The 25,315-nt window shown below is 35.1% G+C and overlaps 4 protein-coding genes and 1 long non-coding RNA gene across 5 annotated transcripts; 2 read left to right on the forward strand and 3 right to left on the reverse strand.

Moving 5' to 3' along the window:
- The first annotated feature begins 2,202 nt into the window (after positions 1–2,202).
- On the forward strand, positions 2,203–7,308 carry LOC101901395 (rab3 GTPase-activating protein non-catalytic subunit). The gene is made up of 9 exons (XM_005176194.4): positions 2,203–2,571; positions 2,643–2,949; positions 3,008–3,942; positions 3,999–4,863; positions 4,923–5,139; positions 5,197–5,321; positions 5,385–6,450; positions 6,505–6,702; positions 6,872–7,308. Exons 1-9 carry the CDS (start codon positions 2,496–2,498, stop codon positions 7,046–7,048), a joined length of 3,966 nt encoding a protein of 1,321 aa, XP_005176251.1. The 5' UTR covers positions 2,203–2,495; the 3' UTR covers positions 7,049–7,308.
- A 2,216-nt stretch (positions 7,309–9,524) lies between these two features.
- Positions 9,525–11,378, forward strand: LOC101901230 (PIH1 domain-containing protein 1). The gene is made up of 5 exons (XM_005176193.4): positions 9,525–9,703; positions 9,765–9,891; positions 10,186–10,865; positions 11,053–11,196; positions 11,259–11,378. Exons 1-5 carry the CDS (start codon positions 9,635–9,637, stop codon positions 11,295–11,297), a joined length of 1,059 nt encoding a protein of 352 aa, XP_005176250.1. The 5' UTR covers positions 9,525–9,634; the 3' UTR covers positions 11,298–11,378.
- A 476-nt stretch (positions 11,379–11,854) lies between these two features.
- On the reverse strand, positions 11,855–12,852 carry LOC101901062 (protein D3). The gene has a single exon (XM_005176192.4). It carries the CDS (start codon positions 12,798–12,800, stop codon positions 12,021–12,023), a length of 780 nt encoding a protein of 259 aa, XP_005176249.1. The 5' UTR covers positions 12,801–12,852; the 3' UTR covers positions 11,855–12,020.
- Positions 12,853–13,572: 720 nt separating this feature from the next.
- LOC105262374 (uncharacterized) lies at positions 13,573–16,880 on the reverse strand. Its single transcript, XM_059124529.1, has 3 exons — positions 16,583–16,880; positions 15,744–16,520; positions 13,573–15,017 (listed from the first exon to the last, which is right to left on the reverse strand). Exon 3 carries the CDS (start codon positions 15,001–15,003, stop codon positions 13,720–13,722), a length of 1,284 nt encoding a protein of 427 aa, XP_058980512.1. The 5' UTR covers positions 15,004–15,017; positions 15,744–16,520; positions 16,583–16,880; the 3' UTR covers positions 13,573–13,719.
- Positions 16,881–17,153: 273 nt separating this feature from the next.
- On the reverse strand, positions 17,154–18,041 carry LOC131803361 (uncharacterized). The gene is made up of 2 exons (XR_009342539.1): positions 17,690–18,041; positions 17,154–17,627 (listed from the first exon to the last, which is right to left on the reverse strand). It is a non-coding gene; the product is annotated as an uncharacterized LOC131803361 (long non-coding RNA).
- Positions 18,042–25,315: the final 7,274 nt, after the last annotated feature.

The following is a 25,315-nucleotide window of genomic DNA, read 5'->3' on the forward strand; positions in this document are numbered from 1 at the left end:
GTGTGTGTGAAATTTGAAGAGAGTTGGATATTTATTTCGCTTTATTTGAGTGTTTTGTTTTTCAAAATCTTGAAACCTATGTATGGGGGAGAAGAAATGGTTTAATCTATACCACCTTTATAACAGATCTTGTGTTGATAGAAATATTGAGATGTGCCAAGTCTAAATGGAATCGCATGTTAATTTGGCGTTTTATGTGCTTCATGGGTATTCAAAATTTCGACACTTTGTGGGGGAGGTACCAGAAGGAGTGGACCGATACATCCCATGTTAACATCAGATCTTGGGTTTATAAAAATATTAAATGTGTGCAATTTAAGACGTTCGGATCCTTACATCACATTATTTAAGAGTTGTAATTATTCAAAATTTTGACCCTTTGTGGGGGAGGTACTTGATGGAGTGGACCGATCTTGTCCATTTTCTTACCTGACCTAGAATTGATGCAAATAGTAGAATTCGCAAAGTTGGAGCAAAATCAGATCAACCCTTCTCTTTCTGTGCAGCATTTCTTTGAAAATTTGGACATACATTTTGTGTGGGAGGTACCAGAAGGAGTGGACCGATATTGTCCATCTCCGAACTCGATCTAAGTTTGACAAAAATATTACGATGTACCAAGTTTGGACCAAATCGGATACTCCCTTCGAGAGTTATCGTGCGACCAGCCAGCCAGAAAGACAAACAGACAGACGGACGGACGGACATCGGTAGATCGACTCCAAATGTTCTGAAACGGATTTGGTCCAAAGAGACCTAGGGTTTAAAACCGTTATTTCGACTAGGCACGTTTTGACCGTATCAAATGTAGCCATATGGCTGAGGGTACAACAAAGGTCTGATTGTCAAATTTCAAGAAGAAGATGGGATGTATCGGCACATCGGCAGTAACATTTACTCAGTAGGATGTTACTGAGAAATAATACGATTTTCTCTCTCGATAAAAAATGCAACTTGCAAAACATTTGTGAGATAACAGCTGATGCATCAAAATAACTTTGGCGCAAATCGTAACAACAGAAATGTTTGGATGCAGTTTATTTGTTTTTACATTTTCATATTCAAAAATAATAGTAAATAAAATAAACCATCCACGCTTGGGAACACTAATATGTCAAGAATTTTTAAATGTCTTTTCAAATATAAGTAGATTTTTATATGTTTTCTAATACGACGTCATTCAGAGGTTATTAAAATACATACTTTTCTTTTGGTTTGGTTCCATTCAAGCATTTCATAACTAATTATTACATGACTTTCAGAGTAATACTTAACTTTTCTGTTTTATATTATATTCTTACTTGACTTTTATACCCTCTAAAATGCGTGAAAATAGCAAAATAATTGGTCTGAAATTGTAATCGTATGATAGCATGAGATTACCTTGGATTATGACCGCTTCCATGGACAAAGATTACAGACAGTAACAAATTTAATTTTTGCAAAAAAAAAATATATATATAATAATAATAAAAATAACAAATAGTTTTCATGCACTTGTTCTGTTCCAGAACTACAAGAATGCAACATTTTTCGCTACGATAACCGATTTTCCTTTTATGATAACAAAGAAAATTGCAAAACTAATAGATTCGTGCAGGTACTGGAACAGAGCAATTGTTGCATCTCCAATTGATGTAGGCCTGGGCAATGGTGTTCCATGGATGTAAAATTTTTTTATCTTAATTTCGAACCAACATAAACAATATAGCTCATTATCCGCTTCTAAATTATTTATTTTTAATCTTTAAATACGTCTGCCTTATTCTTTGTACTTAATAAATGTAATAGGCTTTTTCTTCAACAATAATATATTTTTTAAATTAGCCTGTTTACAAAACAACTGATTATTGAACAGCTTTTGTTACTGGATAATTTTAGGGGAAATTCTCAGTAATAATTTGCAAACTCCCATAACTCAATTGTCAAAATGTCTCTTTTATTTCGATCTCACTTATTACTTTTCGGTAAACGAACAGCTTCCAGTACAATTTTGAATAAATGACGGAAAGAGTGCATAACTGAGTGATTTATAAATTTAATTAGTGTAAAAACTATTAAGTTCTGGACAAATTGTTGTCAAAAGTAATATTCTTGTCCGATCTTACATAGACCTTGAAAATTATCATTTCACTCGTAGTGTTATCAGTTTACTTGGCTTTCTGATTTTTCTCCCCACAAAGAAGGACAAGAAGAAGCATTTGTTTTGGTTTGAATACGGACACACACATAGGAATATTCTCGTTGTTATTGGCTGACCCCTGTTTAGAAATATTCTTTTTTAAACTATCCGTAAACATTACACTCATTCGTAAACAACAGAGTTCTCCGGAATTTTGCTTTCTTTTTATTTTTTATCGGGCATTACTTGTTTGCCTTCTTATTTGCTTATTTGGTTTTGTTGGGGAAGGTTTGCCACGCAATTTTTTTGTTAATAAAATCCGTAGAAAACATTGCAGAAAGTTGAAAAGTTTTTAGTTTTTTAATTCTCCATCATGTCGTGTGAAGTGAAGACATATGGAAATCTAAAAGATTTTCACAAAGTCCAGGAATATTTTGGGCTCAAACATGGTAACACGATTTGCCTGAAGAAGTATACAATGCCACCACTAAGAAAATTCTATACTGTTGACTCATTACAGATGATAATTGGTTGAATGGCATAAACTATTCCATATCGCCAGCGGGGGATATGATTGCCATGGCTTTGGGCGAGAAATTGGCTTTGCTTAGCTCGAGTTGGGACAGCAAATTGCAAACATCCACATACACATTGAGTTGGTGTGGAGAACTTGAGGATCCGAATCAAATTGTTAGTTCAGTTCTGTGTTTACCCATGTTCGGCAAGGCTGTGAGCTCGGGAGCCGAATGGACCTGCATTGCAATGGGTCTAAGTTCGGGCATGGTGGTATTCTATACAGATTCTGGTATAAAATTATACTCACAAAGGTAAATTTTATATAGGAAACGATAAACGAATATAATTTTAATTTGCATACATTTCTAGTTATCACGAAAGTCCTGTACAGGCAATTAAGGCCTACACACCTCCCAGACATTCCGAAGCTGATGCCTTTGTATATGTTGTCTACGACCATTGTGTTTGCATCTTAAAGGGATCCGATTTGATACCACATCTAAATAATTTACGACAAAATCTTAATCGAACAATTGGTCGTAGTACGACTTCCATTGCTGAGACTGCCGACTTACTGCCATTTCAAAAATTCGCTTTTCCCAATGAGCGGGAGACAATTATAAATGATGCCATTATCGATTCTACACAGATACCGCGAGTGTATGACAACATTGTTGACCAATGTGTTTCGTTTGGTTATCATGCTCGTGTCTCTTCCACAACGATGAAAAGTTCTACGGTTGTGGGTGTGGGTGCTGAGCCATGTTTGGGTTTTTACCAGGCTGAAGAAGGTTATAAGACAATTTCAATTGGCGAAGTGGCCAAGGATGTAATTGGTATGGCCTATCGCAATATTATGGGTAATCTTTTTGGACGCCCTGCTCCGCCAACAACACCCTCACCCGATGAACAGCCCTCATTGGAAGCCGGCAAAGAATTAAAAATGCGCATGAAATGTAGATTTTTTGATGAAAAACGTGATGGTAATACTATTGTGATAGCACCGAATGGTCGCCTTGCTGCCATAATTGATAGTTTGGATAGAGTGTTATTGGTGGATACACAAAAATCGGAAATCATTCGAGTTTGGAAAGGTTATCGTGAAGCCCAGTGTGCATTTGTACCGGTCAAGGAGAAAACACTGAAAGGTGTGCAAACGACAAAAAGAAAAACACTGTTTTTGGTCATCTATGCTCCACGTCTGGGTTGTCTTGAAATTTGGCCTCTGCAACATGGACCAAAAGTTGCTGCATTCACCGTTACCAAAAATGGACAATTAGCTTATAATACACATGGACTATTGGGTGAGTGAGCTGTAATCAGGAATAATTTTTGAATAACAGCTTCCTTTTCCATTTAGGTCTAACACCAGATAGTAAAAATCGCACACATATCAGTACATGTTTGTTTTTGGATCCCAGTGATGCCAGTGTCAAAGAAATACAAATACCCTTTCACTATGCCTTGAGCACAGCCAATTCGGCCACCTCCAAGGATATACATCTTATGAGACGTTTGAAAAATTTACTACGCTCCAGCGATAATACCAAACTGGATATAGAAGAAATAAGCTCCATGGCTGCGGACTTTCAAACGATTGAAGTGCGTCAACAGTGTTTGGAAATGATATTGAAAAGTAAACAACTGCGTGCTCCAATTTTTCAAAGTATCATCCATGCCTTTGATCTAACGCTGCAGCAACAGATTGAAAATCCCGAAAAATATAACATTAAATCGCTAGATGATTATCGGCATTTTCAAATTGTCATACGCAACTATAAACGTCTTTGTGTATTCTATATGGAAATGAAGGTGCCACAGAAGCGTGAATATGTTGAAACCTTGGAATTGGATGAATCTGATTTGGTGATAATGCAGCAATTGGTATTGCTGTTAAGTGAGTCATATCTTTTGAAACAACAAATGAATGAATTTGGAGTAACGGCACGTGGCGTAACATTCGGTGCAGAGTTTGATGATGTTGGAGAATTTGTGGAATTTCTAAATATCTTTCAAGTTGATCAGGCATCACGGATTCCGTTGCTAAAGGAAAAGTCGAGTAACTTTGGGGAAGTTAGTTCAAAACTTTTCAATCGTTTCTTCACAGAAGGCCTGTGCTTTGATCAGTTCAAATTGGCAGCTGAAAAATCATTAATACCACATCAAGATTTATTGATATTGGCACTTTACTACTGGCTGGAGAAACCCTTCACCTATAAAAACTGGTAAGAAATCCATTCTACAAAAATTAATACTTTTTTAATATTTCTATTTTCTTTCGAAGTGATGAAGTTATTGCTGACATGTCTCGTTTGGCCGAAATGATCAAGGCTATTTGCCAACTGGCTGGGGATGTTGTTAATAATTATGCTTACAATGCTATATCGCCCTGGTGGCAGTATGTAAGAGAATTGCTCTTGGATAGTCCGAAATCATTGGGCCTACTTGTGGCTATTGTGTGCAAAACTGTGGCTGTATCTGTCAGGCGAGAATTTAAGGAGGTATTAAGCGCCACTTCACAGTTATTACCAGTTTTATTTTTATATATTGCCTTTCAGGGTTCTTGTGATGAAAGTCCACAGCAAGAAGATGACAATTTTGAACGCATATCCCATGATGAAGCCCAGTGGGGTTTGTTAATTGGTAAATTGGAAGATATTGCAGTACTGGGAGCAATTTTAGAGTAAGCATAAAAAGTTTTAAGAATTTTTTTTTATTTACAAACATAACTAATTTATTGATGCAGATATCCCATAATAAGCCTGGAACCAATAATGCCTGAAATCCCCTATGAACAGCCGGACTGTAGTCTAAAAGCCATTGTCAGTGGTGGCAAAGGAATTGTTACCGATTTAACAGCAAAATGGTTAATAAACACCAGAATACATCCATCGAAAATTGTGGAAATTGATAAGGCAGAAATAGTGCAAGAAGGTGAAACTGACTTGAATGCTACAACAAAAACGTCGCACTACGAAGAAACTGGCGATTTGGACGCGGTTCTTATGAAGTTATCATTGCTGCGTAAACATTTTCCATTCAGTTTAGAATCAGGTTCTCTGCTGAGTCTTTTGACTTGGCATTACTTGATCTACTGGAGTAAGAATCTAACAAGTTTAGAACATTTTCGTGCTGCCATAGAATGCCTAAAACAATTCCGTGTAACAGATTTGGCATTGAAACATGGTACTGGCTGTATGTTGTGGCAGGCAGCCATTAAATATCCCCTACAAAGTACAGCAAAATTAATCCATAAAGTTGGACGTTTGCCAAAGGATAAATTATGTCAACAGGATATTGAAATGTCTGCTTCATGTGTTCCAGAATTTCTTGAGCTATGTCTATTGTTTCTGGAGCACTTGGAAGATTCGCTGGATCATCAATCATATGACTTGAAGTTTGAAGTGTCTTTGGCTGAGGGACAGACCCCCTTGCAGTTTTTGGCTCTGCAACAACATCATGCCATCAAAGAGCAACTGAAATTACATTATGAACTGTGCTCAGTTTTACACTTCATTGCCTTTTTCCAACTGAGAGTTTCGAAGCCCTTAACCCTGGTGTTTGATGCCATGAGTAATAAGGCATTCTTTGGTGATATAAATAAAGAACTGAATTTTATACTACCAGCAGCTGATATGGTTTTACAACAACATCGCACCGAATTTCTATCGAAAGTTATCACGGCCTCAATGGATTTAATAAGGGAGGATTTGGAACAGCTTTTTGTTGCCGAACATTTTCAATATATGGATAAAATTTTCAAATTGGCCGAAAGCTGGGGTGTTGACCAAAAGGCCTTGAGAAGACGACAGGTAAGTATACATATATTTCATGTGACATTAATATATATAACACATATTTCAAAGATTGTAGATCTCTATGCCCATGGATTTGATGCCAATGCTGAGTTATTGCTAAATGATGTAGCCGAAGATGAATTTATTGGCCGAATGTTACTTGAAATAGCTGGAAGGCGTTTACATTTATATTCCAACAAATCACAGGGGACATTTTTACAAATTGCCTCTGTTGGTCAACAGCTACTGAGTTATTTGGATAATCTCGTAAGTGTTGCGGCTGTCTATTACCCTCAAAAATAATTTATAGTCGGTACGCCACTTTACCCCTGAAATATTGATATTCTCATGTGCCATACAAAGTCATATATTACACACTTGATTATATATGCTTATGATGATGATGATATTTTCTATTGTCTTCTATTTCACATAGAATGATACAAGTGGTAACTATGATTTACAAATCACTGCTTCGGAACCTCATGAAATTCAGCTGAATGCCTTAAGCAAATTGGTACACATTGCCATGAGATATATACCTGGAAAGGAGTCGGCGTATTTACGAATTGGTGCACAAATGTATGATGCCTCCACGTTACTACAAGAATAAAGAAGTACAATTGCAATGAAAGTCTGTAGCCACCGTTAGAAATTATCATTTTTTAAAAACACAATAGCAATATTATTCTTTTTATTGTTTAAAACGTTTCTATACAAATTATGACATATTTTATACAAATATTATTCATTAACTGATGGCATGTGGTAAGCCGGTTAATGTAAAACGTAAGCTTTAAAATTGTATTTTCAATGTAAACGATATTAAAAAAATATTATTCACAAATAGATGTATAAATATTTGATTTTTTAGTTAATTGTTTTTATTATTTAGTATTAAACAAATTATAAAATGATTTACATGCGGTAAAATTGATATATTTCAAAAATTAAAAGAAAATTGTGGTGAATAAAGTAAAAGTTAAAATTACTAGAAAGGTTGCTTACAATTTATGTTGCATATTTTGAGGCGCTATTCATTTCTTTTGGGAAAATTTTATTGGCAAATGTATTTAAATTTGTAAAGGATGTAAACGTCTTCTTCTTGACACTCGTCCCTTGGTTCATTTAGTGAACACATACATTTTGCAAACTGTCATTGGACGATATTGGGCAAACAAACAGCTAATGCTTTCTGTAGCCTCTTCCTTTTTCGCAACTCTCTATGAATTGAGTATTGTACAGAGTACGTAAAAAGCCCAGCACGCCGCCGTCGTTTGGCTGGATAAATTGCCGCCGCCAAACAAAATCATTTCACTTTGTTGTGTGCTCGTTTGGATCGATATTCGTCCCATTCGATAGTTTCGATAGTTTGTTGTAAAACTATCGATAGTATCGGATATGTAACCAGCGCAATTATGAATGAAAATTTCTCCCTTTAAAAAATCCTCAGGAACAATTCACCAATTCAATTTCCAATTTTCCAACTCAATTTTTCAAATAATTTTTTTCATTAGGAATTTTTATTTATAATTGGACTGAATATTGCATTTCTCGCCTGGTTAGTGCAGCATGACGAATTTGACTAGTATCTAAAGTCATATGGAGTTTTTCGAGCCTCGGAGACTAATATTGGGAGGGATATTTTGTATAGAGGCGAGCCTAATATGGGGAGGGATATTTTGTAAGACATACAAGAAACAGATGGACAGATTCGAATTCGTAACATTCTTTCAGATGTTACAATCACCAACACTTAGTCATATAACGCAACGGTATAGGACCGGTTATTGTGGCCGGAAAGGCAATATGACTAAATCATGTTTACTGATTATCTACAAATCAGTATTATTCAAGAATATAAAAAGGAAAAACAAAAGCGCTAAGAGCAATGACTTAGTAAATTCATGAGATCATTGAATGAACTATATATAGTGCTTTAAGGCGAATCCATAAAATTACATTTAAAATTAAAATACGTTCTATTAAAAATAAATATTTTTAAATCCATCTTTCGTTTTTTCAAAAAAGGCCCATGCTTCTGATGACATCTTTCTTGTTCTTATTTTTTCAAATCCTATATCAGATTCACTACCACTGTTGATATTGCCAATATCAATTACATTTTCTTTGCTGGCTGAGTCTGCTATATACGTTGTTAATAAAATGTTAATAGCATGTTTCCATTGGAAACCGAACAACGTTGTTCGCTCTCAGAATTAGGTACACGAATTAACCCGTTCATACGGCACGATTCGTAATTCATAGTAAAAAAATTCCTTTTTTCAAAAAAATTGTTTGTTGATTTTAAAGGGAATGTATACGAAAATACATGAAATTCTCACTAATATGAATATAAGAAATTATTGTTTTTCTCCCAAAGATTTATTATGTCATTAATTTTACAATTTTCATTCACGTTTTCAACTTTTTGTGTAAATGAACATATTTTTGTGTTTTTCCATTTTTAAATTCCGCTGAAGAGACACTTGTCAAACATTTTTTTTTTTGCCGATAGACACATTTTGAAAATATTGACTATTTTGTTTGCAGTTTTCTGTAGAAATTTTAACTCGTGGACCAAATGCGTAACTCGAATGAGAGATAAAACAAAATTTACTTTCGTTTGAATGTACATACGCCATTCAACATTGTAGTTTTCATTCATAATTTTCAGTCTTCCCAAAAATTTTTAAAATTTCATTAAATTTTTCTATTATTAATTTTTAAATGTCATAATTTATTTTTTCGATAAATGCTCTCATTTGTTAGGGATGGGACATATTTTTTCGTTGTTCTGAGAGTGATTTGATTTGAACAACGTACAAATATGAGTGTTCGCTCAGGAAATTTTGTGTGAAGAATTAGGTAGTTTTTTCATAGTCATAGAACTTCTCCATGATTTGTAGAACCGTCAACTTAAATATAATTATAACTTAGCTGTTGTTTATTTCTCTTACCCAAAAAGTCGCAGCGTCACAACATATGCGTAAGTGATGACATTTTGCCGATACTATCGATAGTGATTAAAAACTATCGATATTCGCTAAAAAAAAAATAAACTATCGATACTATCGATAGTGTTTTCGATAGTTTGACAGCTCTACGTTTGGACCGCTTTTCTGTTGAATTACGTTTTGGAACAATAAGTGAAGACTTCAACTCCGTTGTCCCTCATTGTCCACATATTTTCTTGAAAATGGAACAGCGACGCAATTTTCTGGATGCTGATAATAGCATTTTGGAAAATAATTTACGATTTGTAAAGGTAAACGGAAGAAATAGCTTCGAATAGACATAAATAATTAATGGGGAATTCATTTCTTTAGAGCGACTTGGAAGAAAATTTGAATCAGTTTTTTGGTGCCAGCGGAGGCACTAAAAGTTCTCCTGGATCTGGAAAATCGAAATCGGTTGCCCCACCACGTGAATATAAAGTTGTACAACCAACACCCGGTAAGAAGAGAAATATCCAGAACATTTTTTGTTTTGGGCCCTGATATTGGTTGCATGGTAACTGTTGTCGTAAAAGAAAACTCCAAGGATGTCACAAATCGCCAATTTAAGGTGCGAATTGCGGCATTCTTCTTAGCAAAAGCATTCCCGTTGAGTTGTACTCGACGCTTTCCTGCTGGTAGTCTCAAATGCCCTTGAAAAAGCTCTTTCGAAGAATTCAACAGTCGTTGTTTTTTCGGCGTCTCAAATTTTACGCAAATATTAAAGTTGTCATCCCTCTTTTTTATCTTAAAGGATTCTGTATTAAAACCTTCAAAGTCAACACCAATGAGAAATATTTCATCAATGTCTGCCAGGCTGAGGAGATACCACCGCCAGAAGATATTTCCGAAGCCCAGCTAACAGAAATCCTAAATTCCGATGAACCCAGTTCTTATCGTATACCCATGAGCATTTCCGAACCCAGGGTCACCAAAGACAAATCCGATAATCCAGTTGATGCCGTCGATTTCGCCATCAATCCGAAATTTTTTGCCAAAATTGAAAAGTCGGCGCTGTTCAGAGATTTCTTTTTGGTTTTGATTGCCGAGGCCCTAAGCGACAAATATAATGTACAAATCAAAGTCGATAAAGCCATAATATTAACTAAGCGTAAATTTATTGGTACACTGTTGTCACATCGGGTACGTAATACGGATGTTAAAACGGTTTTGAGTTCATACAAAAATCCAACAAACGAAGATTTAAATAAGCTAAAATCTTTGGAAAACTCCAAAACATTGGTACAAGAAATCGATGCCAAAGAATTGCAAAATTTGAAAAAGAAATCCGAAGAACTGAAGCAGCAACAGTCGAATCGCATTAAACAGGAAATTGCCCAGGCGGCATCTACCGTACCGGATTATAAGCTGAGGGCACGCATCAAAAACGAAGAGGTGGAAGAGGTGCAAGCTGAATTTTATCTACCCAAATGTGTAAGTTTTGGAGATAGGAATACCATAAATTTCATGAAATAAAAAATGAAGTTACAGTAAAGAGGGATGTTGGAAAATTATCACATATTCTTCGACTCAATGGCTCTCAAAAACTAGGCCTTTTTATTTCATGAAAATTGCTGATGCCCAAAATAGATATTTAATAATGTCTTCAAATCTTTTTCAGATCTCCTCCCAAGAATTGACATTGGACATTGGAGAAGATCGTATCTTGCTGGAATCCATGAAACATGGCTATCTCTTTGATAAATTTGTAAACTATCGCTTGAACCAAGACAGGGCAAGGGCAATATTTGATAAAACGAATAAGGTTAGTAAAAACGTGCCTCTTTAATTAATTACTCTATTAATATTTGGTTCTCTCCACCCTAGATGCTGCAAATTCGTATTCCAGTCATACCAGCTCAGTAGTATATTTAAAAAAATTAAAAAATTAAATTATTATATTGTTAATTCCAATTAATTATAATAAATATCTCTTGAGGATCATTATTGGAACTTGATTTAGTAGTATTACCAAAGCGTAACAATTTTCAGCAAAAGCAATTAATAAAAAAACCAAGAACCAATACCAAGCCCTCGACAATGAGCTGATCTGAGGACAGAAAAGTACAAAAATCTTCAAATATTTCCATATACTTCCGGCATCCATCTGGCAGAAACGACCTATCCGAAGACTATGTTAGTAACTTAAAAAACGGTTTTTCTAAAGTTTAGTCAATAGAATGAAGAGACCTTAGTTGAGTTGGTACCTCACACTCGTTCACCTATCTTGACATCGTCAAGCTCCTAAAACAATGTATGCAGAGGCAAGGCAAATATATTTTTTATACCCTCAGCCATACGGCTCATTAAGCTTATATATATGAGCTTCAAATGATTAGATTTTGACAGAATATGCCTGCACCGGTGCCTTCTACCATCTCGGGAACGCGGTGCAACTAAGACAAAAACAAACATCAACACAATTTCACTTCAATCAAATTTTATTTGTTTTAGGCAATGTATTTCATTTTTCAGTTTCGTATCTGTAAATATGCATATAATTCCTTTGATGAAACTCAGTTTCATTAAGATTATGTAATAAATTTCTTCATCTTTTTATTAAACCTCTTCTTCAGAGACACCAACCACTTAAGCTCCCAATTGCTCGTACAATTTGGGCACATAATCATCCCATTCAGCTTGGTAGAAATTACCGGCTACAGGGTTGCCCAACTTGTATTTCTCAGCAAATGAGGCAATCTTAAAGCAGCCACGACCATCTCCACTATTGTTGGGTAGGCGTTTTTCGTCGAATGTCAACTTGCCTTCTTGTTTGTAAATCAGGAAAATATAACGATGCAAACCGGTTCCTTGTGGTGGTCCCGAACCGATGTAGGCAGACAAAACTTCACCGGCACTAATGTCGCTGCCAGGTACATTACCAACCAACCAGTGATGCCATTCGCGGTATGTGGCCTCCTTGCGGCTGGGTGCATCTGGATCGGTCATGCAAACCGTGTAGAAGGCATTGGGATCAGCATTCCAGCTAAGTTTGGGTTGATCTTTCACCTGGGTCGGTGTCAAAACATTGCCTTCCTTAACCTCTACACCGCTATCATACTTAACGCTCACTAATTCGCTGGGTGCCACATTTATGACATCGGGCACAACTTCGTGTTCTGCGAAACTTTTCAGCGACATTTTTTTCTTGCCAAAAAATGATCGTTTACTTGTACAATTACTTAAATTAGCCGGTCCGACAGCAGTTCTTGTGTTATAATTAAAGTTTTTGACAGCTTCAGCTGATAAACAAGCGAAGTTTCTCGATTTAAAGAGCAATTGTTCTTGCTGTTGCTGTACGGCAAATATGCGGCGAGCAGCGGGCAGACGATGTGCAAACCGAGCAAAACGCAAACAATTAATGGACATTTTTTGCCAATATGATTGGAACGACTACGTACGATTCGTTCGCCGGCAGATTGCAGGGACTGCAGACTACAGCGTTGCCATATCGTGGTGTTGGTGTTATATTAGAGGGGGCCATACAAGTTCATGCAATAAGTGTGTCTTTGCATTTAATATTTTTCTCTGATAATTCGCAAAAAATAGGTACTTAGTAAAAAGGCTTATATTCTTAAAAATAGAGGATTGCCAAGTTTGAAACACTCTCTATTATGTTTATGAAATAAGTGAAAATTAGATATTATTCACGGATAAATTTGGGTTCTTTTTGTTCTCGTAAGATGGACATTAGAAAAACTTGGGCTTTTAAAACATCTGTTTACGGGTTGTTTGAAAAATGGATCTAAAAGTGAATTAACCGATAGCATGAGAAGAAGGGTGCTGTTGATTGTTAATTGCCGATGCCATTGAAAATAGGGTATTATAGATAGTTTTCTGTTTAAAGATCTTAAGGCAAAACCGAACTCACGTTTGACCACAAAAATCAAATTGGAAGTGCTTATTGGTCGCTTTCATGGCAAAACCTAGGTAGACCCATTTGCTAAAACGAATATTGCAAGCCTTATCTGATGTACTAGCCCTATCATTACTTTTAAATAACATTTTCATATTTGAATAAAAGCCATTATTAATCTATATACATGCATTTTATTCAAAAATTTCAAAATTGCACTGCATGTTAGTTTTATACTCAAAACTTTAGAAAATGAGAGAATGGATTGAGAAAGGTTTACACAGAGAACTTAAACAACTTTATTCCAAAATTTTTTAAGTAACATTAGGATATATCTAATTTAGAAATTAAGTTTTGTGCACGATTTTAATAATTAAAAAAAAAAAAAATAAAAGAATAAATTCACTTCACATATTTAGAAATAAAATAATTTTATTTTTTCTTCTCCAGTCGGAAACGAATGCTTCCCAAACCAAAATTTAACTTTCCATTACATTGCTTTAGATATGACTCTCCTTCTTTGTTCGCGATAACATGAATTGTTTGTCCTCCTTTCTCAGAGCTTGAATTCGATTTAATGACTTTCCAGTTACCGGTTTGCAAATTTGGATTTTGTTTTTCGAGTAATTTCAGGATGTGCTCTGCGTCTATTTGTGGGGGAGGAATCCATGCAGTCAATGTCGCCGTATATGGAATGTCAGTAATTGAAACTGCGAATAGTTGACTTCCATCCCATAGATTATCAAGATTACTTACTGTTTGGACAAGAAAATCAAGAGATTCCTTGTTTGCACAGGTAATAACTTTAACTCCCTTGTAGGAATATGCACTGCCGAATTGTTTGTTATGCACACCAGTATCGTTTAAAATGATATCCCTCAGTCGACCCTCAACTATCAGCCAATTATAGTGGCTGATTATCCCTGCGGAATCAGATCTATCAATTATTGCTATTCTATTGTCGACTGGGGAATCTTTTCGTTCGATCCTACCATCTTCATTCCTCTGAATATTTCTGGAAAAATTCTCACATAGTCCAAATTCAATTGTATTCCCAGTTGTTGTTTCTATGGTCTTGCAATAAGTTGTTGGCATGTCTGAAGCTGTGCTGAAGGCAGCCTGATGATCTGGTGTATTTACAATTTCCTCACCAACATCTCTTGTTTCTCTTCCAGCTCCACTAACTGTGTTTATTGTATTGCAATCATTTGTCTTTTTATTTTTACATTCTTTTGTTGCCTTTACCTTCCATGGATTTGTTGTTGGCAGTAAAATTCTTTCAATCGGAAAGCTGCACTTGGGTTCTTCAACATAAATTCTTTTAAATTTTCGCATGAACTTAAGACTTCGTTTTATAAGCTTGATTTCCTTCTCAGTGTGTAGGTTTGGGTCCTTATCAATAAACCCACTAAGAAAATCTATAGCCCTTTTATGACACTTCATATCCTTTTCCCTCATTTTCTTAAGGAATGCTGGGGAATAAGACGGTGGGGATTGATTATATCCTTGAAGTAACGTATCATCATGCTCTTTCATTTCAATGGAGTCCAGCCCATTAGTGGTTAGTATTGCAACATTATCTTCGGAAATGTTCTCTGAGGTATTTGATGTATTTTCTTCCAAATAGCTATAAGAATCTTCATCACTTGGTGTAGCACATTGGTTTTCCGCTTTTGATATTTGATCAAGCAGCGCGCCTAATGAATGGTTCGACATATTGATATGCTGTCCTGTGAGAGAACAGGGGAGGGGGGAATAAAACGTTTATTTATTAATGTTAATACCAAGCCGGCACCAGTAACTACTAACAAACAACATTTTAATGACTTATTTTAACATGGAGATGCCAAAAAGGTAACTAATTACCACACTACCAAGATCCAAATGGGTAAAAAATAAAAGGTCTATATTTAGAACTCTTTTACATTTTTTATTTTCGAAAAAATGCATTATTCTTGATCTTACTGGTAATGCGAGTATATATAGTTGTCATTACCAGTCAAGTTAAGAAAGTTGCCTGTCTGTTTGAAAACATTGCCGTTTGGTACCTATAGTCCGCTCTAGCACAGTGATTTTGTAGGTGGACTAGTTGAATTTTGTTTCATAGCTTGTACTGAAATCTAGTGTCAATTTCATTACCCACAGTCACTTTTCAAAGGACATTTGAGGCGTGGGTGAAACTATAAGCTCATAAATGGGGCATCGTTGTCTTGAGAAGAATGTAAGCAAGTAAAATGTTAAACTGCGACATTCCGAGGGCTTACATTTGGAAATGACTCGCGAGGGGCTCTTTGTTTGATTTGTTTAATTGCTGGTTGGGCTTGAAGTACTGTTATAATTGTTTTTAATGATAAAGGGCCTGGCAGGAATCTTCACCTGATGAGAACATTTACTCTAGATCACTTGAAATACTTGTTTAAATTTGTTACAATAGGTACTTAGAAAAAAGAACTTACACTCTTGAAAATCGAGGTATGGGAGTATTTTTGCCAAGTTGTCAACACCCTCTTTTATGTTAATGAAATAAGTGTAAATTAGATATTCAGGCATGTCACAGAATGTAAAATCGTTCAAGAGTGAAAACGAAAACGATTTTAGCTTCTCTAAAAAACGGAAAACGCAAAAATTTTGCGTTTTGATATCACTTTCAAAAAGCAGGGTGAAATTGAAATGTTTAGTGATTTTAACGTAAAAAATAAACAGAAGACACATACATTTAACAGAAAATATTGTATTAACCAAATTCTCTTAGAATGAACATGTTTTTGGAATTTATTTTACAAAAAATCTATTATTTTTCTAATCCATGATGAAAACGCAAAAAAATATGCAGAAATGAACGGCAGACTTGTATTGTTGAATTATTGCCATATGTGTTGAAGAAGAAGGTGTAGAAATGTACAACTGACAGGAAAGAAAGGGGAAAAACAAAAAAAAAAACAATTAATTGTTTGGTTTCGACTTTCTTTTTTCTTCGGAAGACATTCTTAATTTGATCCAATGTGAACAAATTTCAGCTTCAATTGCATTAATAACTCTCCACATAATTGTAGAAACTTTACTTCTCCCAAGGCTTAGCTCCACATCTCTACCTATAACTCCTTGAAATGCACCCGTAGCCAAAAACCTAAGCGCTGTTGCATGCTGGATAATAGCCGGTATATTGGAACGTTTGAGGTGGGGAGAAAATTAAAACAAAAGCTTCTTTATTTAGCCGATAATAAGTTATAAACCTGTAGAAATAAATTATTATTAAAATAAATTTGAAAATAACTCATTGCTGGTGGATCCTTACTCTGCATTTGAGTGAGATAAAGGATCTGATGCGTTCCTCAATGTCCGGCGACGAATTTTTTCAGTAGACCGCTGATTTATTTCTTCATCCATTACAGCAAGTATTGAAGCCCCTGGCATTTTTACTTTTGGTGTTTATCAGGCATGTCACAGAAGTTTTACGAAATCGATTTATTTCACCTTTTCCAAATCGTTACGATTTGCTTTTGCTTCTTCAGCACTCGTACGTTTTGACTAATCCGGAAAAAAATCATTTCACATTTTTGAAATAAAAATATGGTAACTCCATGAAAAAAAAAAGTCGTAAAAAATTATTGACAATTAAAAAAGGAGTTTAAATTGTTTTTTATAATATACAGGCATGTCACAGAATGTAAAATCGTTCAAGAGTGAAAACGAAAACGATTTTAGCTTCTCTAAAAAACGGAAAACGCAAAAATTTTGCGTTTTGATATCACTTTCAAAAAGCAGGGTGAAATTGAAATGTTTAGTGATTTTAACGTAAAAAATAAACAGAAGACACATACATTTAACAGAAAATATTGTATTAACCAAATTCTCTTAGAATGAACATGTTTTTGGAATTTATTTTACAAAAAATCTATTATTTTTCTAATCCATGATGAAAACGCAAAAAAATATGCAGAAATGAACGGCAGACTTGTATTGTTGAATTATTGCCATATGTGTTGAAGAAGAAGGTGTAGAAATGTACAACTGACAGGAAAGAAAGGGGAAAAACAAAAAAAAAAACAATTAATTGTTTGGTTTCGACTTTCTTTTTTCTTCGGAAGACATTCTTAATTTGATCCAATGTGAACAAATTTCAGCTTCAATTGCATTAATAACTCTCCACATAATTGTAGAAACTTTACTTCTCCCAAGGCTTAGCTCCACATCTCTACCTATAACTCCTTGAAATGCACCCGTAGCCAAAAACCTAAGCGCTGTTGCATGCTGGATAATAGCCGGTATATTGGAACGTTTGAGGTGGGGAGAAAATTAAAACAAAAGCTTCTTTATTTAGCCGATAATAAGTTATAAACCTGTAGAAATAAATTATTATTAAAATAAATTTGAAAATAACTCATTGCTGGTGGATCCTTACTCTGCATTTGAGTGAGATAAAGGATCTGATGCGTTCCTCAATGTCCGGCGACGAATTTTTTCAGTAGACCGCTGATTTATTTCTTCATCCATTACAGCAAGTATTGAAGCCCCTGGCATTTTTACTTTTGGTGTTTATATTATAAAAAACAATTTAAACTCCTTTTTTAATTGTCAATAATTTTTTACGACTTTTTTTTTTCATGGAGTTACCATATTTTTATTTCAAAAATGTGAAATGATTTTTTTCCGGATTAGTCAAAACGTACGAGTGCTGAAGAAGCAAAAGCAAATCGTAACGATTTGGAAAAGGTGAAATAAATCGATTTCGTAAAACTTCTGTGACATGCCTGATTATACACTGTTGACTTTTCTTTCTTTGTTCTTTTTGTCCTCGTAAGATGCGCATTAGAAAGAACTCGGGCGTTTAAAATAACTGTTTACGGATTGTTTGAAAAAGGGTTCTAAAAATGAATTAACCGATATCATCAAATTGTAGGGTGCTAAAGATTGTTAGTTGACCGATGCCATCGAAAGTAGGGTGCTATAGATAGTTTTTTGTTTAAATATCTTAAGTCAAAAACCGAGTTCACTTTTGGGCCGTTGTTACATAGCATTGCATTGACCGCAAAAAAATCAAATTGGAAGTTCATGCCGTACCAAATCGAAATTATTTTGGCAACGTGAGCCACACCAAAAACAGTATTTGTCAAGAATTTACGTTTTTTTACTAAGTACCCATTGAAAGTGAAGGCCAATTTCAACAATGTTTCTTCTTGGACGCTTTCATGGCAAAACAATAAAAGTAGAGTCAATTGCTACAACGAATATTACAACTGGTGTACTCAACCTTGTCATTATTTTTCAAATAAAATTTATTTTAATAACAGTGTTGGCATGTTTGTTTGGGATACCGTAGTATTTTGTTGTTGCAAAAATCGTCAAGCTTAATCCCATTATTGTTGTTTTTATAAATTATTTTATTTTATAAAAACAACAATAATGGGATTAAGCCTGACGATTTTTGCAACAATTTATTTTAATGTTTGAAGTATCTACGCATGGTAAAATCAAGAAGTGTAGCATGCATGGGTTAAATCGATTACAATTTTCCTGTAGATATTTTCAGATGAATCATATGGCCTGGCACGCATAGTTCACCAGCCTTATTGCTCGTCGTTGGGGTGGGATCTTGCCTAAATTCATCAAGAAATTATGCCAACTACCAGTCTATTTAATTATAATGCGTGCATAAATGATAGAAAGAAGTACAAGAAGGAAAGAGATATATGAAGAAGGATATCTATAGTCCAAAGCAAAATATCGAAAAGAGGAGTCTATTTCCTTCATAATTTGATAATGCCATGCTTAGCTGTAGATGCATGGTTAGCCCTCCCATCCTGTTTGCCATGAAAATCCAAAAAAACAAAAATAAATTGTTTAACACATATGGCAAACCCATATTTGTTTACCCTATGTTACTTTTCTGACCCCTGTTTCAAATTAAACATAGAACATTCGTTTAGCACATGGTTAACAATACCAAAAATTTATTGAAAATAAAATTCATTATAACTACTCAAAAAGAAACAATTCAGATAAATATTGAAAATCCTAAATTTATAAAGATTTTAAAATTCAATATTTTTGAAACTATCATATTTATCACCGATATCAAATACTTGACCAATTACTAATAATTTCCACAAAAAAATCAGAAAAAAAACTAAAAATAGCTAAATAATTACGTATCAAATTATACTAAATGTATATCTATAAAATTATATTATTGAAAAACATAAGTTAAAATTTTTAAATTTTTCAAAAAAAAGTAGAATTTCAAAATTCAGAAACAAAATTCGGGCTTGAACGTTAGATGTTAAATTGAAAAAAAAGAATCTTTATTCAGTTCTGTATATGTTTGTGTGTTTCTGTTTCCTTCATGTGAACAGCTGTTAAGTACATTGACCTTTTACAGCCATCATCAACACAAGCACAAATTATTGCAATCGGAGATTTTTTTATATTTTCATTTCAAGTTAAATTATTTAAAGATCATTCCCCAAAAATAAATTCATATGTAAAGCAAATGGGTTTCAATAAATATACAATGTTGGATTTGTTATTGAAAGCAAAACAAAATAAAATTAATTTAAAATAAGAAAGAAAATCATTAGCAAAGAATACATTAAAGCAGTGCTTTTCAAACTATGCTCTCTCAACAACATAGTTAACAGCGCCAATTGTTCGCAACAGCGAGCTGCCTGTTAACCCAATACTTAACATTAACACATCCAACACTTGTACATTTTTTTGCATAGCGAGTAAAATTCAAACAATCATCAACATCCGTATCCTTTAGAAATATTTTAATTGCAAAACAAGTAATTTTAAAGCCATGTAAAAAGTTTTATGATCATTTTATAATATCAGCAAAATATTTGCAAATTTAAAAATATCAATGCAAATATTTTGTGGAACGTGAGAGCAATAACGGTTCACCCGCTTACTCTCTGTACAATAGATCGATTGGTTGGTTGATGGTGGTTTGATGGAAGTTAAAGAGAGTTAACTTACTTTGAATATGTCGGAGCTCCCACGTTGAAAGGCCTTCCAGAATGGGTTGGTTGATATTTACAACAGCAAACTCCCGCAAATTAACCAATTTAACAGTCGTTGGATCTGTTCTCTCTTCTCAAACAAAACACTTATCATATGAACTTTTAACAGAGAATGATCTTCACTTTGATCTGTACTTTTCTTATTTTGTTCTCTGGCCTTCAATTTGGTTAACCACACAAACACTCACTTTCGTTTCAATGCCGAATGTTTCTGATTTTTTTACATTTTTTTCTTTCTTTTTTTTTTAGAAAACTAATGCAACCAATAAAAAATATATGGGTATTAATAATAATTTTGACGGGATAAACTACCAATATGGCGTAATATTTAAATTTTTGGTTTTTTTTTCTTCACTTGGTATACCCGCACTCAAATATTAATAATTATAAGATTTCCAAAAAAACTACCGTTCGCTTTAAAGCCTACGAAACCACTAAACACTGAAAGTTGTTGAAGAAGTTTGGCAGACATAACAGCTTGTGGACGGCATCGGTGTATCAAGGCAGGGAAATAAGGGGGAATCCTTAAACCAAAGAGGAATGACAAAATTAAAACTATGGCAAAAGAGAGACATCTCCTATAGAAGATCTTACCAAGTGAAAACAACGACATGGAGCATATATGGTACTGCTGCCAAGTAAAAAAAACAGGAACTCCAAAGAATCCAATAAAAAGATGTATCTGGGCCACCAGTTAAGTTTCAGTATTGCAAGTTTTTTTAGAGTTCCTTGCTCCGGCAAGAATTTATTCCAACAATCGTGGAAACAGGCAAAAGAAAATTATTTCACCAACAATTACAACCACGCTTGAAAACTGGCTGGCTGTTTTACAAACAATTAGGAAAACTTCAAAGTTTTTTTTTTTTGATTAAAAATTTTTGGTTATGACTTGCAAAAATGCAAAAAAAATAAACTTTTCTTTTCAAACTTTCAAATAACTTTGCAGGTGAACAGCTTCGAGGTTAAGATAAAATGATCAAAATGTCTCCTCAGTTACCCCCTTTTGTATCCTCGGCTAAAACCAATCAAAAACGGCTGAATAACCAATACTATCTTAAATTTCCAAAAACAATTATGGCGACTTTTCTAGCACAAAGACATGGTAAAAGCACTCAGTTGAGGTGTTGTGCATGTACAAATGTATGAAATAAGAACATACCAAAAAAAAGGTTAAAGAAAGTTTCACCACTATCATCAAAAAAAAAAATTATAGCATTTCCCCTTATGGCAAATTATAGCATTCAGAAGTGAAGGTGAACTTCAATCTGCTATAATTTGTTGAAATTAAATTTTATGTTTCAAAATGAATTTAATTACCATTTAGAAAATAAAAAAAATTAAAAAGACAAAAAAAAAAATAATAATAATGTCGGGGCTGGGATTTGAACCTGGTTCTCCCGGTCCATAGGCAGAAGCTCTTCCACTGAGCTATAACACATCTCGAAGTCGGTTCAGCTAAGTAAGATCAACATGCGATCGCGAACAGCATTATAGATTTAATGGAATGCATTAAGGGAAAAATGGCATTACATCAATGTAATGAACCAATAGAAACGTAACAAAGCAAACAAACAAAACAAAAAAAAACTATAGACTAGAATCTCACAACAACGAGATCAAACGGTTGAAGAGGCGATCATGTGGATCGAAAAGTACGATCTAGTAATTATGTGTAGTGATATGTAACTAAATGTTAATTAACATTGCGTTACACTGCAATGCTTCACCAGAGCTGTCCAATCCCTAGTTGTGAGGGTGCCAAAGAAAACATTAATATTTTTCAACTGAAAATCTATATGCGCCACTACAAATACCCCCCGCTAAAATCAGACTTGTGGGATTAAAATGGACAACAAGGATGATCCCGCATGTAGATTTTCACTACTGTCTCAAATCTTTCGCATGATATGTACCAAGTAATTTACCTTGAAGGTCCTCCAGTTCATAATAGCTATTACCAAGCTTCCGACGAACTCTGCTTTTAATAAATGTTGGCGCTAGTTTCGCATTATACCCTTTCTCAAAATTACTTTGACTGAAGTTTCGCCTATATATCTCTTGGCCAACCTCATAGGAGACTTGTCGTGATCTTAGATTATAATGTTTTTCATTACGTTGTTGTTGTTTTTGCATTACCCTTACCGCTTTTGACCTAACGATGTCGAATGTGTCTGATCTATTGAAATTGATTGATCTATCTTCTAAAAGGTTCAAGTTCCTCAATATTTGGTAAGTGGAACCGTTTGTGACCATATGTTGGCCAAACGCCATAAAGTAAGGAGAAGTTCCTATTGCACTATGGACAGTTGAACGTAAAGCGCAAGCTATGTGACTTAGCTTTTCGTCCCAATCTTTTTGGTCTGGTTTTACATAAGCCTTGATTGCTGAAATGACCGATCTGTTAACTCTTTCAGATGCATTCGCCTGTGGCGAGTGTACTGCAGTATAAATATGTCTAATTTTGTAGGAATTCAAGAGATCGTTAAACTTTTTTGCTTTAAATTGTGTCCCATTATCTGAGATGACACATTCTGGTACCCCGAAAATGTGGAATAACTCTTCTTCCATGTATTTGATTACAACATCAGCCGTGAATTTTTTTACTGGTCGGAGAAATGAAAATTTAGAAAAATGATCTAAAACTATAAAAATCCCTATATTTCCTGACCTGGACCTCGGGTAGGGTCCAATAAAGTCCACATACAGACGCTGGAAAAATCTCTGTGTTATACCTGTATCGCCAATAGGTGGTCTCATGATAACGTTTGGATGTTTGGTACTTTTACATACTTCACACGAGTTAATGTAATTTTTAACATCGCAAACTAGATTTGGCCAGTAATAATATCTACGAAGTCGTTCTAATGTTTTGTTAATACCACTGTGAGAAGACAATGGATCATCGTGATGTTTTTGAAGAAGTTCTGGTACCATTGCTTTAGGGATCCATAACTTCCATGACATATCGTCAGTAACCTGTTCTCCTACAGAATGCTCTGTTCTTCTATAGAGATAACCATCTATAATCTTTAAATCTGGAGTCGAATCTAAATTTCTCTCAACCTTCTTCAAAAGATCCTTGTATTCGTCCGAAGAAAAATGACTGGACGCTAAATCCACGAATACTCCACGTTCATTATCAATGCCAGATAAACAGCAGATCCCCGACAAATCATCAGTGTTGGTACGCGAGAGCGCATCAGGAACTATGTTTTGAGACCCCTTTCTATGCTCTATTTTGAACCTGTATCCCTGAAGTTTTAAAGCCCACCTTGCCAGCCGTGAACTTAAGTCGGTTTGGGACATGAGCCATTTAAGAGAAGCGTGGTCTGTTATCACCGTAAACTCATGTCCCTCGACATAAGCCCTAAATTTTTTAATGCATAGCATTGCTGCCAAGCACTCTTGTTCGGTGACACTATAGTTGCGTTGGGCTTGGTTTAGTTTCTTCGACATAAATGCGATTGGAAACTCATCACCCTCCGCATTCTTTTGCACCAAAACTCCTCCTATTCCTGTTTTGCTTGCATCACAGTGTATGAAGAACGGCTGTGAGAAGTCAGGACTGTGCAAAACAGGGGCTGTGCAAAGAATGGACTTTAATTTTTCAAAGGATAACTGGGCTTCATTGGTCCAAATAAACCTTCTATTAGTTTTTAACAAGTCGGTTAAGGGACTCGAAATCGCAGCATAGTTCCTAATGAACTTTCGGTACCAACCTGACATTCCCAGAAATCGACGCACCTGTTTGACAGATCTGGGCTTAGGAAATTCCATGATAGCCGAAATTTTGTCAGGATCCGTTCGAATGGTGCCATTACCGATTACATGACCCAAATACCGAACTTCGCTCATACAAAATTTACTTTTTCCCACGTTAATCGTTAACCCTGCCTGTCGAAGGCACTTAGCCAATTCCCTGAGCACTTCGATATGCCTCTCAAAGTTAGGAGATACCACCAGAAGATCGTCCAGGTAGACCAACACTTCAGTTCTGAGAGACGCTGGTACTACTCTATCCATCAACCTACACATCGTTTGAGGGGCGTTGCATAAGCCGAATGGCATAACCTTAAAATGGTAGAGTGGTCTCCCAGGAACCGTGAAGGCAGTCTTACCTTTCGACGAATCATCAAGAGGTATCTGCCAAAAAGCGTCTTTAAGGTCAATGCTCGATATGTACTCTGCCTTAGGCAGACGGCTCAAAATTCCTTCGATGTGAGGAAGCGGATAAGCGTCCCCTTCTGTTACGGAATTAAGTTTTCTGCTATCTAAGCATAGGCGATTCTTCCCTGGTTTCCTATGTAGAACAATGGGAGAAGACCACGCACTGGATGATTCTTCTATAACCCCCATAGCTAGCATTCTATCAAGCTCTTCATAGATTAATTTCTCAATTGCCGGAGAGACAGGGAAATGCCTTTGTTTGATTGGTGTTGCGTCACCTGTATTTATTGTGTGGCATATTAGGTTGGTTTTTCCCAGGCCCTCTTTCGCAAATGATGGAAATATATCTATGACGCTTTGTAGTTGAAATTTTTGTTCTAATGTCAGATTTTTCTGATCTAAGAGATTATCGATGTTAAAGGACATTCCAAGGCTCGAAACATTATTTATTAAGGACAATGGAAGAAGATTGTATAACCTCCAAAAATCTATACCCAATATTAAATTCTGAGATAAGCTAGGAACAATATAAATCGTCATAGGCAGACTTTTCTCTCTAAAAACTATTTCGGTTGTGAAAACTCCAACTATGTTTTGAGGCTTACCATCAGCCGTATTAACCTTGGTATTTAATTTTTTGTATGGTGTTTGAGAGGACAGAAAGTCGATAGCAGCTTGAGAACCCAAACAGGTCACAGAAGCTCCAGTATCTAACAACCCCATCATACTCTTGCCTAATAGACGAACCTCGGCATATGGTCTAACATCTCCTGGCCGCTCTAATATAGAGATATTAAAATTCTTCCTGAATAATTTAACATTTTTCCAAAAATTTCGCA

This window comes from Musca domestica, unplaced genomic scaffold (genome assembly GCF_030504385.1).
Source record: "Musca domestica strain aabys unplaced genomic scaffold, Musca_domestica.polishedcontigs.V.1.1 3, whole genome shotgun sequence".
Lineage (NCBI taxonomy): Eukaryota > Metazoa > Arthropoda > Insecta > Diptera > Muscidae > Musca > Musca domestica.

Excerpts from the sequence above, each read along its gene's own strand:
- LOC101901395 (XM_005176194.4), top strand. The coding sequence starts at position 2,496 with ATGTCGTGTGAAGTGAAGACATATGGAAATCTAAAAGATTTTCACAAA. Across the intron at positions 4,864-4,922 it reads CCCTTCACCTATAAAAACTG|TGATGAAGTTATTGCTGACA; the intron begins GTAAGAAATCCA and ends TTTCTTTCGAAG. Across the intron at positions 5,322-5,384 it reads GTACTGGGAGCAATTTTAGA|ATATCCCATAATAAGCCTGG; the intron begins GTAAGCATAAAA and ends TTATTGATGCAG.
- LOC101901230 (XM_005176193.4), top strand. The coding sequence starts at position 9,635 with ATGGAACAGCGACGCAATTTTCTGGATGCTGATAATAGCATTTTGGAA. Across the intron at positions 9,892-10,185 it reads AGTTGTACAACCAACACCCG|GATTCTGTATTAAAACCTTC; the intron begins GTAAGAAGAGAA and ends TTTATCTTAAAG. Across the intron at positions 10,866-11,052 it reads AATTTTATCTACCCAAATGT|ATCTCCTCCCAAGAATTGAC; the intron begins GTAAGTTTTGGA and ends AATCTTTTTCAG.
- LOC101901062 (XM_005176192.4), bottom strand. The coding sequence starts at position 12,800 with ATGTCCATTAATTGTTTGCGTTTTGCTCGGTTTGCACATCGTCTGCCC.
- LOC105262374 (XM_059124529.1), bottom strand. The coding sequence starts at position 15,003 with ATGTCGAACCATTCATTAGGCGCGCTGCTTGATCAAATATCAAAAGCG.